Raw genomic sequence first — 11,692 nt, forward strand, 5'->3', positions numbered from 1 at the left:
CCCTTTTCCCTCCCCTCACTCCCCCATCTCCCTCCCCACACTCCCCCATCTCCCTCCCCACACTCCCCCTTTATCCCTCCCCTGAATCTCACTCCTCCCCTCAAACTCCCATCTCCCTCCCCCCACTCCCTCCCTTCTCCCTCCCCTCACTCCCCCTTCTCCCTCCCCTCACTCCCCCATCTCCCTCCCCCTTCTCCCTCCCCACACTCCTCCTTCCTCCCTCTCCTCACCCCTCCTCCTCCCTCCCCTCATTCCCCCTTCTCCCTCCCCTCACTACACCCCCTCCTCCCTCCCTCCCTCCACTCCTCCCATCTCCCTCCCCCTCACTCCCCCATCTCCCTCCCCTCACTCCCCCTTCTCTCATCCCTCACTCTCCCGCTTCATTTCCCCTTTCCCTTGCCACCCTCGAATCGCAATTTTAAAACGCGCTATTTTAAACCCTCACTTTGCCCCCATATCGGCGCCCGTACACGCGTCGCCTGCAGCAGCGTGCTGCACTCACACGACTCAGACTCTATCCACTGCTGGTTCACCCTCCAGGTCAGTTTCTATCCACTGCTGTGGTAATACGAGCCAGGCTCTATCCACTGCTGTGGTAATACGAGCCAGGCTCTATCCACTGTTGTGGTAATACGAGCCAGGCTGTATCCACTGTTGGGTTAACCCGAATCAGGCTCTATCCGTTGCTGGCTTAACTGCGGGTGAGGCTCTATCCACCGCTGGATGGCGGGGCCTGCATGTGATGATGTACTGACACGAGCATGTCACTTCAGTGCGGTGGACAACTGGTTACGCTTGGCCTCGCGTCACTTCAAATGTCAACACTGAAGTCCACTTCGATCACTGGCCTCCTCGGACACGTCGCCTGCCCCGGTCTTCTCGCTCCATCTCCCCTGTCGGGGGGGGGGGGGTCCCCACTGTCCTCCTTCCCTCTCCCCATCGGGCAGCAGTAACACACACGTGACCTTGCGCGCCTCGCCGCCGAGGGCACGCACGCAGCAGGCCCGTGGGTCGCCAGCCCGGCGTCAATGATGCCGTGGCCCCAACGCCCGTGACCGTCTCGGGCGGCAGCCGCTTAGACGGCGACGAGAGGGGGGGCAAGGAGGTCCCACCGTGGCCAACGGCATCGCAGGGGGCTGGCACGGGCTCTGTTGCTGCAAGAAATGGCATTGAATGAGCCCCTCTCTCCACGTCCAATCAGCACTGGGGAGACGAAGGCGGCCGGGCGGGGTGCTGGCCTCCCTCGCTCAGAGTGCAGTGCCGGCCTTCAGCACTTGCCCGAACAGCCTGAGTGGTGGTCAAAGTTGTTAGATCACAACCACCGGTAATACAAAACCTGCCAGCCCTATCAATATTTAAACTTTTTATCACATACCGATTTTGAAAGTAATTTTTTCATCACAAATCGTGTAAGGCAGTGTGATCAGCTTTGAAAATCAGCGTGCGGTAAGTTTAAAACGATACGGTTTACTACTTATGTCTGGTTAGCTGGTCTGAGGACGGGATAGAATGTTTTTTTAAATGTTTAACAATTGTTGGTTGGCTACATTTAGAGATAAGAGCTCGTACTAGCAGTTGATTGGCACGTTGTGGATCAGTGGGAGGACGAGTTCCAGTGGCTGGTTGGCTGGTTGTAAGTTTCAGGTCCGTGGGAGGACTCTATTGCTCGCATTTGATTGGCTCGTGCTCCACCCCAAAGCTCCTTAGCCATTCTCGTGTTTGGCAGTCCGATATTTCCAGTCTACCTGGCACCATTTCACAATGCGCACTCCCTCAAAACAGTTCCACACTCAAATACACACACAAGCCATGAACGAGGCTATAAGTCTCAAAGTGGATCGTTTATTCTGTGCTCGGGAGGTACAGATGCAATGTACATGTTTTGGCGAGTGCCAGACAACACAGCGCGTGTCCAGGTCGGGGGGAGGCGGGCAGCGAGGAGACAACACAACTTGAGGCCCACGGTGACGACCGCGGGAACACACACGCGGCTGCTGGGACGGAGTGGCCACACGGCGAGGGGCTGCACAGGAGGGCCCGCCGAGGCTGGCGAGACAGACGTGGGGGGTCCAATTCACGCAGTCAGACAGCCAAGGACCCGAGTCGACTTCAACATGAACCTGGGTGGTATAAGATGGGGGGGGGTGAGGAGAGCGAGATACAGTAATTAGGCTTGGCCACTTGTGATAGTCGCAGGTTGTACTGGAAGTTTGTGAAGCCAAACCCATTTAATGTCACGGGTCTTGTTTCACCATTTAAAAATAAATGAACATTTACTCAGAGCCAAGGTCTGCTGGGCTGCCTGGAATGTCACAGCATGGGGCCCATTCAGCACAGTACAGCAACTTAGCACACTGTTTTCTCGTTACAGCACAGAACCCACAACTATATCAGTTTATTTTAACATCACTGGATGCTCTTTTTACGGAGAGAAAAGGCCAGAGGCTGTTAGGAAAATAGTGTATCCTTCCAAATTTATACAAATATCAATAACACGCATTCTGCAAAAGAGTACTCAACTGTCGACTTCAAAATGACAGTGGTGTTATAGATGTGCCAAAACGACTTTAGAAAATAACATTTCAAAACCACGATTAATTGTATCCATTAACTCAGATATACATTTTCAAACATCACGCGCAGATGGGACGAACCCCTCTGTTGCAGTAATTACTATGAAAGACATCGATCATCACGGCAAGCCTGTCACTGCACCGCACCCACATGGGGAACGAAGGGGAACTGGTAGCTACGCAATAATAGAAATTTCACCGTCATTTGTTTTCATCTGTCACGCACATTTGGCCTCATTTTTATGTATAGCTCTTGGGTCACTCCACTTGGAAAGGTACCCCCCCCCCAAAAGACTGTCGATCATCGGTTGTTTGAACATACTTCACCATGTTGGCCAGTCTGGAAATAACACTCGCCACTGGTGGTAGCCGCTGCCGGGAATCGAACATTGGGTCGACAGGTTCATAATGCAGTGCGCTAATCACCGAGCCCACACTCCACCCCTTTCATTTTAAGTCAGATTTGTACCGTTTTTACTAACTCATGTGTACAGCCCATCTCGGGCATACTTTCTCATACTGTTTGTATCATTAGTTTCGTTTTTCCCCTCATTTTAATTATACATCTCAGTTGTCTTGTAGTTTCCGTTCCGTTTTGGACAGGTAACATTCACATGCAACGTGCACAGATATGAATGGCGTGTGTGCGGTGTATGTATAGTGTGGAGTGAGAGCATTGCGGTGTTTGGTTGTGTGTATGTGTGCATGTTGGTGTATACGCGTGTAGTACACGCATGAATCAATGCACGTACCCGGAAGCATAATGATCGATTTTAATCACCAAACTGTTACAGCCTGGAAAGCAAATCAGTTCTACTCATGATGATAGCGATGGTAGGGGGAGAGGGTTCCGGGGTGAGCATGGCGGAGGGTTTTCTTCCACCGACCGTGAACGGGGGGGGGACGCGAGCTGAAAGGCGGGGGGGGGAAGCCCCATCACGCCTTGTCAATGCCCAGCTCCTCAGGGGTGCTGATCCCCAGCTCCGCGAGTGTTGGCTGAAGCTCCTGCACCACGTAGGGGTAGATGTCCTTGTTGTTGCCGGCCTTTTCCTGCACTCGCCAGTAGGGGGCGACGTCGCGTTAGCTTCACAGCATCCCCACAACAATGCCCGCTACGCATGTAAACCGGTAACACGAACTTTGGAGTGATTGCAAGAAATAGAGCAATTAAATCCGCTACTGTACTGATGCACGAAAAGACTATTGCATCCAGGGCTTATTTTCTCACTCAATGTTATCCGGGTGACTGGTAGGCCGGATTAGGTGTCACGTGACGAGTACCTAGAACCACAATGAGAGGTATGCTGAATGGGGTGTGCCAGTTGCGGAAATATTTCCCACATCACCAACCCTGACAGACCCAGCTGAAATGAATCCTGGTTGCATCGCAGGAGCGTGAGAAATGGTGACAGGTTAGGGATGTAGATTGATCAAGGCTTGACGGTGCCCCAGGAAAGCCTCACTGTGCCTCTGATTGAGGAAGTCCTATTCCTACATTGGGACATTCAGACAACTGTATGTTTGGCATGTGGAAATAAACTGGAGAACCTGGAGAAAACCCACAAAGCACACCAAGGGATAATCATGAAAGGTGACATCCCTTGGCTGCAGCAATGACATTTCTACCTCTGGCGCAGGGTTAGGACGTAACATAGGTTACTATGCACGCTCATTTTGAGCAAGAAGCCAATTGACCTTGAGTTTTCACATTACACACTGCCGCATAGCGCAGTGGTTAAAGCACGCCGCTCACATTCGCAAGGCTGCGAGTTTCAAGTCCTGGTGAGTTCATTCAGCTCCAATAACATGAGAGCGACATTGTCAGAAGTGTACAGCAATTTCCATATGCATTTCCTTTCCTCTACCATAGGAATGAGGAACATCCACCACTGGCTCAAGAGCTGTAAAGAGGTTCCGAGTACCTCATCGTCCAGAAAAAGCTTGTAATTATATTCACCGTTACGTGTGCCTGAGTCGGCAGGGGTTTACAACCGTGGCGAAACCCAAAACACGATCATCTCATCTATCGGCGGCTTCTTCCCGAGGCCCCCAAGGCGGTGGGGCGCCACCCCCCGCCACTCGCACCTTCACAGCCTCGAGGATGCGGATGGCGCTGGCCAGGTCGTTGAGACGGCGGCATGCCCGCAACGCGGCCGACAGGATCTTGGGCTCGGGCACCAGGTCGTATCCGTAGAGCGTGTTGAGCCCCTTGCGCAGCTCCCACGCGTCGATGTCCAGCTTGTTGAAGTACGACTCCCAGCGCGCGTCAAATTCCTCGTCCGTTTCCTGCGCGGCGTGCGAGTAGGGCCGCGCGGCCACCATCAGCGACGAGGCCGGGGCCACTACTGCTGTGCGTGAACACGCACGCACACACCTCCGATTAGCACAGTTGGCTACCTACGGTGCGACATAAGTTCAGCATACATACACACATGCGGGGAGAGGAAGGCACACGGGTCACGCGCTGGACGCCAAGAATCTACTTGCAACCTTAGGCTGCTTCCCACTCGTGGACGAGTTGCATCCCTGGCCGGGCCGCACGCCAATCACACTTTACTTATTATTTGGTTCTTTCGGTTAAGTCACGTCTAAAGATAAAATAATAAATTAAATTAAATAATAGAATACGACGTTTCGATTGCAACGTCGTATTCTATTATTTAATTTAATTTATTATTATTTTATTTTATCTTATTTTATCTTTAGACGTGACTTAACCGAAAGAACCAAATAATAATTCCTGCAGTCACGAAAGTTCTAAAATTAAGATTGAAACACTTTACTTAGTTGCACACTTTATGTGTGTTTTTTCCACTGACCATTCTATACGTGCTAGCCCCGGTGACGTGCAACTGCCGTAGGCGCACAGGTGCCGCGCGCTGCTCACCTGCTGTGGGCGGGTCCGGCTACCCCCCCCCTCCACTGCTGAGAAAATCACTTCGCCTTCTCAGTCACGTACGCAAGTCACGATCCTATGAATCGCCATAATCGGAGGTCTGGATTACATTTAGTAATCGATTCTTGTACGACTTGTACTATACTATATTAACTGCATCGTTTATGCTGTCATGTCTCGCTACTATCTGTACTGTCTCCTTTGTAAAGTATCATCTTTTTTCCGACTCGTTCAAATCATTACATTAAAGGAAATAAAGACAAAATTTGCACCAATCCTTACAAAACCGATTCACCCGCACACGTCGCATCGTGAACGTAAAATGAAATTGATTGATCGTCATAGGCCACAGGCCACTTCTGCCACCGTGACAATGACCCTGAAACTCGGCCCGATTCCACGACTCGGCTCCCGACTGCCCCAGAGGAGGCCCCGGACTGAGTTCAATGCCACCTCGTGCGTCAAGGTGAGACGACGACGACCTCGCCTCCAAGACCAAACCACAGACACGAGATTGACCCCCATATGCCCGGCGCTGCAACGTGTCCCCGACGTCACCGTTCCCGCCGCACAGCGGACACCCAAGGACGGCGCTCAGACAACAACCTCGGCGGAATGAGGAAGACGAGACTCCCATGGGCAGAGTGGAAAATCACTTCAAGAAAGGACACATGGTACTCCAGTGACATTAATGGGGTTCCCGAGGAGGGAAGAGGTTACCCCAAGGTGAAAAGTTTAGACCCGATGGGACAGACCGGTTCAGATCGGGGGTCGAGGGGACTCCTTCGACAAGAACGGTGACCCTGAGGGGACACCGAGAGGAACTCTGTAAGGGGATAGCAGAGGAGACCCCGAGGGGACACGTTAGAGGCTATTGCGGAGATCCAAAAAGGAAACAGACCCTACGGGATAGTGGGAACCCCGAAGCGATAGAGACGTTGAGAATAATAAAGGGGCCAGGGCACTCGGGATAGAATCAGGGATGGGGCTCAAACGAGTTCGGAGCTCAAGGGGATGGAAGACTCGTGTCGACAGCGCGCGGGGGCTCCCAGGGGCGAGCGAGGGGACCCCGCGGGGCCCCGCAAAGACGCAGAGGCCGCACTCTCAAATCCCCACCACAGATACGCGCGCCAGCAGCACCGCACACCTCCCCATTGGGCGACGGGGTACCACGTGATGTCGCCGCTGCCAATGGGGAACGGCTGATTGCCTATGCGCGCTGGGAAATCAGAGGGCAGGGGCCGCGCGGTCACAGCCGCGGGAGCCACAAGGGCACGGGAACTCACCGCGACGCGCGGGCGGCGAGACGCGCGAGGAGGCGGCCCGGAGCCCCGAGCAAGTGCGAGAGAGCGCGGCGCGCAGCATGACGGCTGTTGGGAGACGCTGGTGGAGCGGGGGGGTCGCTTGGACTGAGTCGAGTCGAGCCGCTGCTGAAGCTGCTGCTGCTGCCACCTCCGGTTGCTCCCTCTGAGAACAAGATGGCGGGGATGCGGCGCGCGCTGGCGTAGTTCCGGTGACGTCACCCGTATGCAAATGAGGCGCGATGAAGTGGGGGTGGGGAGGAAGCTTTACGCAAACACATGGTGCACCCAAAGAGATGGGGGGGGGGGGTACAAACACATGGTGCACCCAAAGAGATGGTGGGGGGGTACAAACACATGGTGCACCCAAAGAGATGGGGGGGGGGTACAAACACATGGTGCACCCAGAGAGATGGGGGGGTACAAACACATGGTGCACCCAGAGAGATGGGGGGGTACAAACACATGGTGCATCCAAAGAGATGGGGGGTACAAACACATGGTGCACCCAGAGAGATGGGGGGGGGGGTACAAACACATGGTGCACCCAGAGAGATGTGGGGTTACAAACGCATGGTGCACCCAAAGAGATGGGGAGGGGGGGTACAAACACATGGTGCACCCAGAGAGATGGGGGGGTACAAACACATGGTGCACCCAAAGAGATGGGGGGGGTTACAAACGCATGGTGCACCCAAAGAGATAGGGAGGGGGGTACAAACACATGGTGCACCCAAAGAGATGGGGGGTACAAACACATGGTGCACCCAAAGAGATGGGGGGGTACAAACACATGGTGCACCCAGAGAGATGTGGGGTTACAAACGCATGGTGCACCCAAAGAGATGGGGAGGGGGGGTACAAACACATGGTGCACCCAAAGAGATGGGGGGGGGGTACAAACACATGGTGCACCCAAAGAAATGGGGGGGTACAAACACATGGTGCACCCAGAGAGATGGGGGGGGGTACAAACACATGGTGCACCCAAAGAAATGGGGGGGTACAAACACATGGTGCACCCAGAGAGATGGGGGGGGGGGGGTACAAACACATGGTGCACCCAGAGAGATGGGGGGGTACAAACACATGGTGCACCCAGAGAGATGGGGGGTACAAACACATGGTGCACCCAAAGAGATGGGGGGGGGGGGTACAAACACATGGTGCACCCAGAGAGATGGGGGGTACAAACACATGGTGCACCCAAAGAGATGGGGGGTGGGGGGATACAAACACATGGTGCACCCAGAGAGATGGTGGGGGGAGATACAAACACATGGTGCACCCAAAGAGATGGGGGGGGGTACAAACACATGGTGCACCCAGAGAGATGGTGGGGATACAAACACATGGTGCACCCAAAGAGATGGGGGGGGGGGGGATACAAACACATGGTGCACCCAAAGAGATGGGGGGGGGGGGGTACAAACACATGGTGCACCCAGAGAGATGGTGGGGATACAAACACATGGTGCACCCAAAGAGATGGGGGGGAGGTACAAACACATGGTGCACCCAAAGAGATGGTGTGGGGGGGTACAAACACATGGTGCACCCAAAGAGATGGTGGGGGGGGTACAAACACATGGTGCACCCAAAGAGATGGGGGGGGGGTACAAACACATGGTGCACCCAAAGAAATGGGGGGGTACAAACACATGGTGCACCCAGAGAGATGGGGGGGGTACAAACACATGGTGCACCCAAAGAGATGGGGGGGGGGGTACAAACACATGGTGCACCCAAAGAGATGGGGGGTGGGGGGATACAAACACATGGTGCACCCAGAGAGATGGTGGGGGGAGATACAAACACATGGTGCACCCAGAGATGGGGGGGGGGTACAAACACATGGCGCACCCAGAGATGGGGGGGTACAAACACATGGTGCACCCAAAGAGATGGGGGGGTACAAACACATGGTGCACCCAAAGAGATGGTGGGGGGGGGGGGGGGTACAAACACATGGTGCACCCAAAGAGATGGGGGGAGATACAAACACATGGTGCACCCAAAGAGATGGTGTGGGGGGGGGTACAAACACATGGTGCACCCAGAGAGATGGGGGGAATACAAACACATGGTGCACCCAACGAGATGGTGGGGATACAAACACATGGTGCACCCAAAGAGATGGGGGGGGGATACAAACACATGGTGCACCCAAAGAGATGGTGGGGATACAAACACATGGTGCACCCAAAGAGATGGGGGGGGGATACAAACACATGGTGCACCCAGAGAGATGGGGGGGATACAAACACATGGTGCACCCAAAGAGATGGGGGGGGGGGGATTCAAACACATGGTGCACCCAAAGAGATGGTGGGGGGTACAAACACATGGTGCACCCAGAGAGATGGGGGGGATACAAACACATGGTGCACCCAAAGAGATGGGGGGGGGGATTCAAACACATGGTGCACCCAAAGAGATGGGGGGGGGTACAAACACATGGTGCACCCAAAGAGATGGGGGGGGGGGTACAAACACATGGTGCACCCAGAGAGATGGGGGGGTACAAACACATGGTGCACCCAGAGAGATGGGGGGGTACAAACACATGGTGCACCCAGAGATGGGGGGGGGGGTACAAACACATGGCGCACCCAGAGATGGGGGGGGGGGTACAAACACATGGTGCACCCAAAGAGATGGGGGGTACAAACACATGGTGCACCCAAAGAGATGGGGGGGTACAAACACATGGTGCACCCAAAGAGATGGTGGGGATACAAACACATGGTGCACCCAAAGAGATGGGGGGGGGGGTACAAACACATGGTGCACCCAGAGAGATGGTGGGGATACAAACACATGGTGCACCCAAAGAGATGGGGGGGGGATACAAACACATGGTGCACCCAAAGAGATGGGGGGAGATACAAACACATGGTGCACCCAAAGAGATGGGGGGGGTACAAACACATGGTGCACCCAGAGATGGGGGGGGGGTACAAACACATGGCGCACCCAGAGATGGGGGGGGGGGTACAAACACATGGTGCACCCAAAGAGATGGGGGGGTACAAACACATGGTGCACCCAAAGAGATGGGGGGGTACAAACACATGGTGCACCCAAAGAGATGGGGGGGGGGGGGTACAAACACATGATGCACCCAAAGAGATGGGGGGGGGAGGTACAAACACATGGTGCACCCAAAGAGATGGGGGGGGGGCCCAAACAGATGGTGGGGGGGTACAAACACATGGTGCACCCAAAGAGATGGGGGGGGGGAGGTACAAACACATGGTGCACAAACACATGGTGCACCCAAAGAGATGGGGGGGTACAAACACATGGTGCACCCAAAGAGATGGGGGGGTACAAACACATGGTGTACCTAGAGAGATGGGGGGGGGGTACAAACACATGGTGCACCCAAAGAGATGGGGGGATACAAACACATGGTGCACCCAGAGAGATGGGGGGGGGGGGGGTACAAACACATGGTGCACCCAGAGATGGGGGGGGGGTACAAACACATGGTGCACCAAAAGAGATGGGAGGGGGGGGTACAAACACATGGTGCATCCAGATAGATGGGGGGGTACAAACACATGGTGCACCCAGAGATGGGGGGGGGTACAAACACATGGTGCACCCAGAGAGATGGGGGGGGGGGGGGGTACAAACACATGGTGCACCCAAAGAGATGGGGGGATACAAACACATGGTGCACCCAGAGAGATGGGGGGGGGGGGTACAAACACATGGTGCACCCAGAGATGGGGGGGGGTACAAACACATGGTGCACCCAGAGAGATGGGAGGGGGGGGTACAAACACATGGTGCATCCAGATAGATGGGGGGGTACAAACACATGGTGCACCCAGAGATGGGGGGGGGTACAAACACATGGTGCACCCAGAGAGATGGGGGGGGGGGTACAAACACATGGTGCACCCAGAGATGGGGGGGGGTACAAACACATGGTGCACCCAGAGAGATGGGAGGGGGGGGTACAAACACATGGTGCATCCAGATAGATGGGGGGGTACAAACACATGGTGCACCCAGAGATGGGGGGGGGTACAAACACATGGTGCACCCAGAGAGATGGGGGGGGGGGTACAAACACATGGTGCACCCAGAGATGGGGGGGGGGTACAAACACATGGTGCACCCAGAGAGATGGGAGGGGGGGGTACAAACACATGGTGCATCCAGATAGATGGGGGGGTACAAACACATGGTGCACCCAGAGATGGGGGGGGGTACAAACACATGGTGCACCCAGAGAGATGGGGGGGGGGGGTACAAACACATGGTGCACCCAGAGATGGGGGGGGGGTACAAACACATGGTGCACCCAGAGAGATGGGAGGGGGGGGTACAAACACATGGTGCATCCAGATAGATGGGGGGGTACAAACACATGGTGCACCCAGAGATGGGGGGGGGGGGTACAAACACATGGTGCACCCAGAGATGGGGGGGGGTACAAACACATGGTGCACCCAGAGAGATGGGGGGGGGGTACAAACACATGGTGCACCCAGAGATGGGGGGGGGTACAAACACATGGTGCACCCAGAGAGATGGGAGGGGGGGGGTACAAACACATGGTGCATCCAGATAGATGGGGGGGTACAAACACATGGTGCACCCAGAGATGGGGGGGGGTACAAACACATGGTGCACCCAGAGATGGGGGGGGGATACAAACACATGGTGCACCCAGAGAGATGGGAGGGGGATACAAACACATGGTGCACCCAGAGAGATGGGGAACCTAAACACATGGTGTACCTAGAAATCAGGTACATAAAGAGATGGGGGGCAACCCAAACACATGGTGTACCCATTTAAACGGGGGGGGGGGGAACTTAACCACATGGTGTACCAAAAGAAATAGGCAACCCAAAAACCATGGCCGCCTGAAGCCACAATGGGCAAGCCAAGGTGCACGAGTG

At 54.9% G+C, this 11,692-nt stretch overlaps 1 protein-coding gene across 2 annotated transcripts; it reads right to left on the bottom strand.

The window, feature by feature from the left end:
- Positions 1-1,820: 1,820 nt before the first annotated feature.
- Positions 1,821-6,975, bottom strand: COX5A (cytochrome c oxidase subunit 5A). Of its 2 annotated transcripts, none has more exons than XM_078861958.1 (4): positions 6,756-6,975; positions 4,659-4,921; positions 3,461-3,623; positions 1,821-2,120 (listed from the first exon to the last, which is right to left on the bottom strand). In XM_078861958.1, exons 1-3 carry the CDS (start codon positions 6,832-6,834, stop codon positions 3,510-3,512), a joined length of 456 nt encoding a protein of 151 aa, XP_078718084.1. In that variant the 5' UTR covers positions 6,835-6,975; the 3' UTR covers positions 1,821-2,120; positions 3,461-3,509. The 2 variants fall into 2 exon arrangements, with proteins under 2 accessions (XP_078718084.1, XP_078718085.1); XM_078861959.1 differs by having other exon boundaries at positions 4,659-4,918; positions 6,756-6,974.
- Between the last annotated feature and the right edge of the window lie 4,717 nt (positions 6,976-11,692).

The sequence above is a fragment of the Lampetra fluviatilis genome, chromosome 13 (assembly GCF_964198595.1).
Source record: "Lampetra fluviatilis chromosome 13, kcLamFluv1.1, whole genome shotgun sequence".
Classification (NCBI taxonomy): Eukaryota; Metazoa; Chordata; class Hyperoartia; order Petromyzontiformes; family Petromyzontidae; genus Lampetra; species Lampetra fluviatilis.

What these genes read in the sequence shown, in the direction of transcription:
- COX5A (XM_078861958.1), bottom strand. Translation starts at nt 6,834, where the DNA reads ATGCTGCGCGCCGCGCTCTCTCGCACTTGCTCGGGGCTCCGGGCCGCC. An exon ending in CTCGCCGCCCGCGCGTCGCG is followed by an intron (nt 4,922 to 6,755) that starts GTGAGTTCCCGT and finishes GTTCACGCACAG; the next exon opens with CAGTAGTGGCCCCGGCCTCG. An exon ending in GCATCCTCGAGGCTGTGAAG is followed by an intron (nt 3,624 to 4,658) that starts GTGCGAGTGGCG and finishes TGGCGAGTGCAG; the next exon opens with GAAAAGGCCGGCAACAACAA.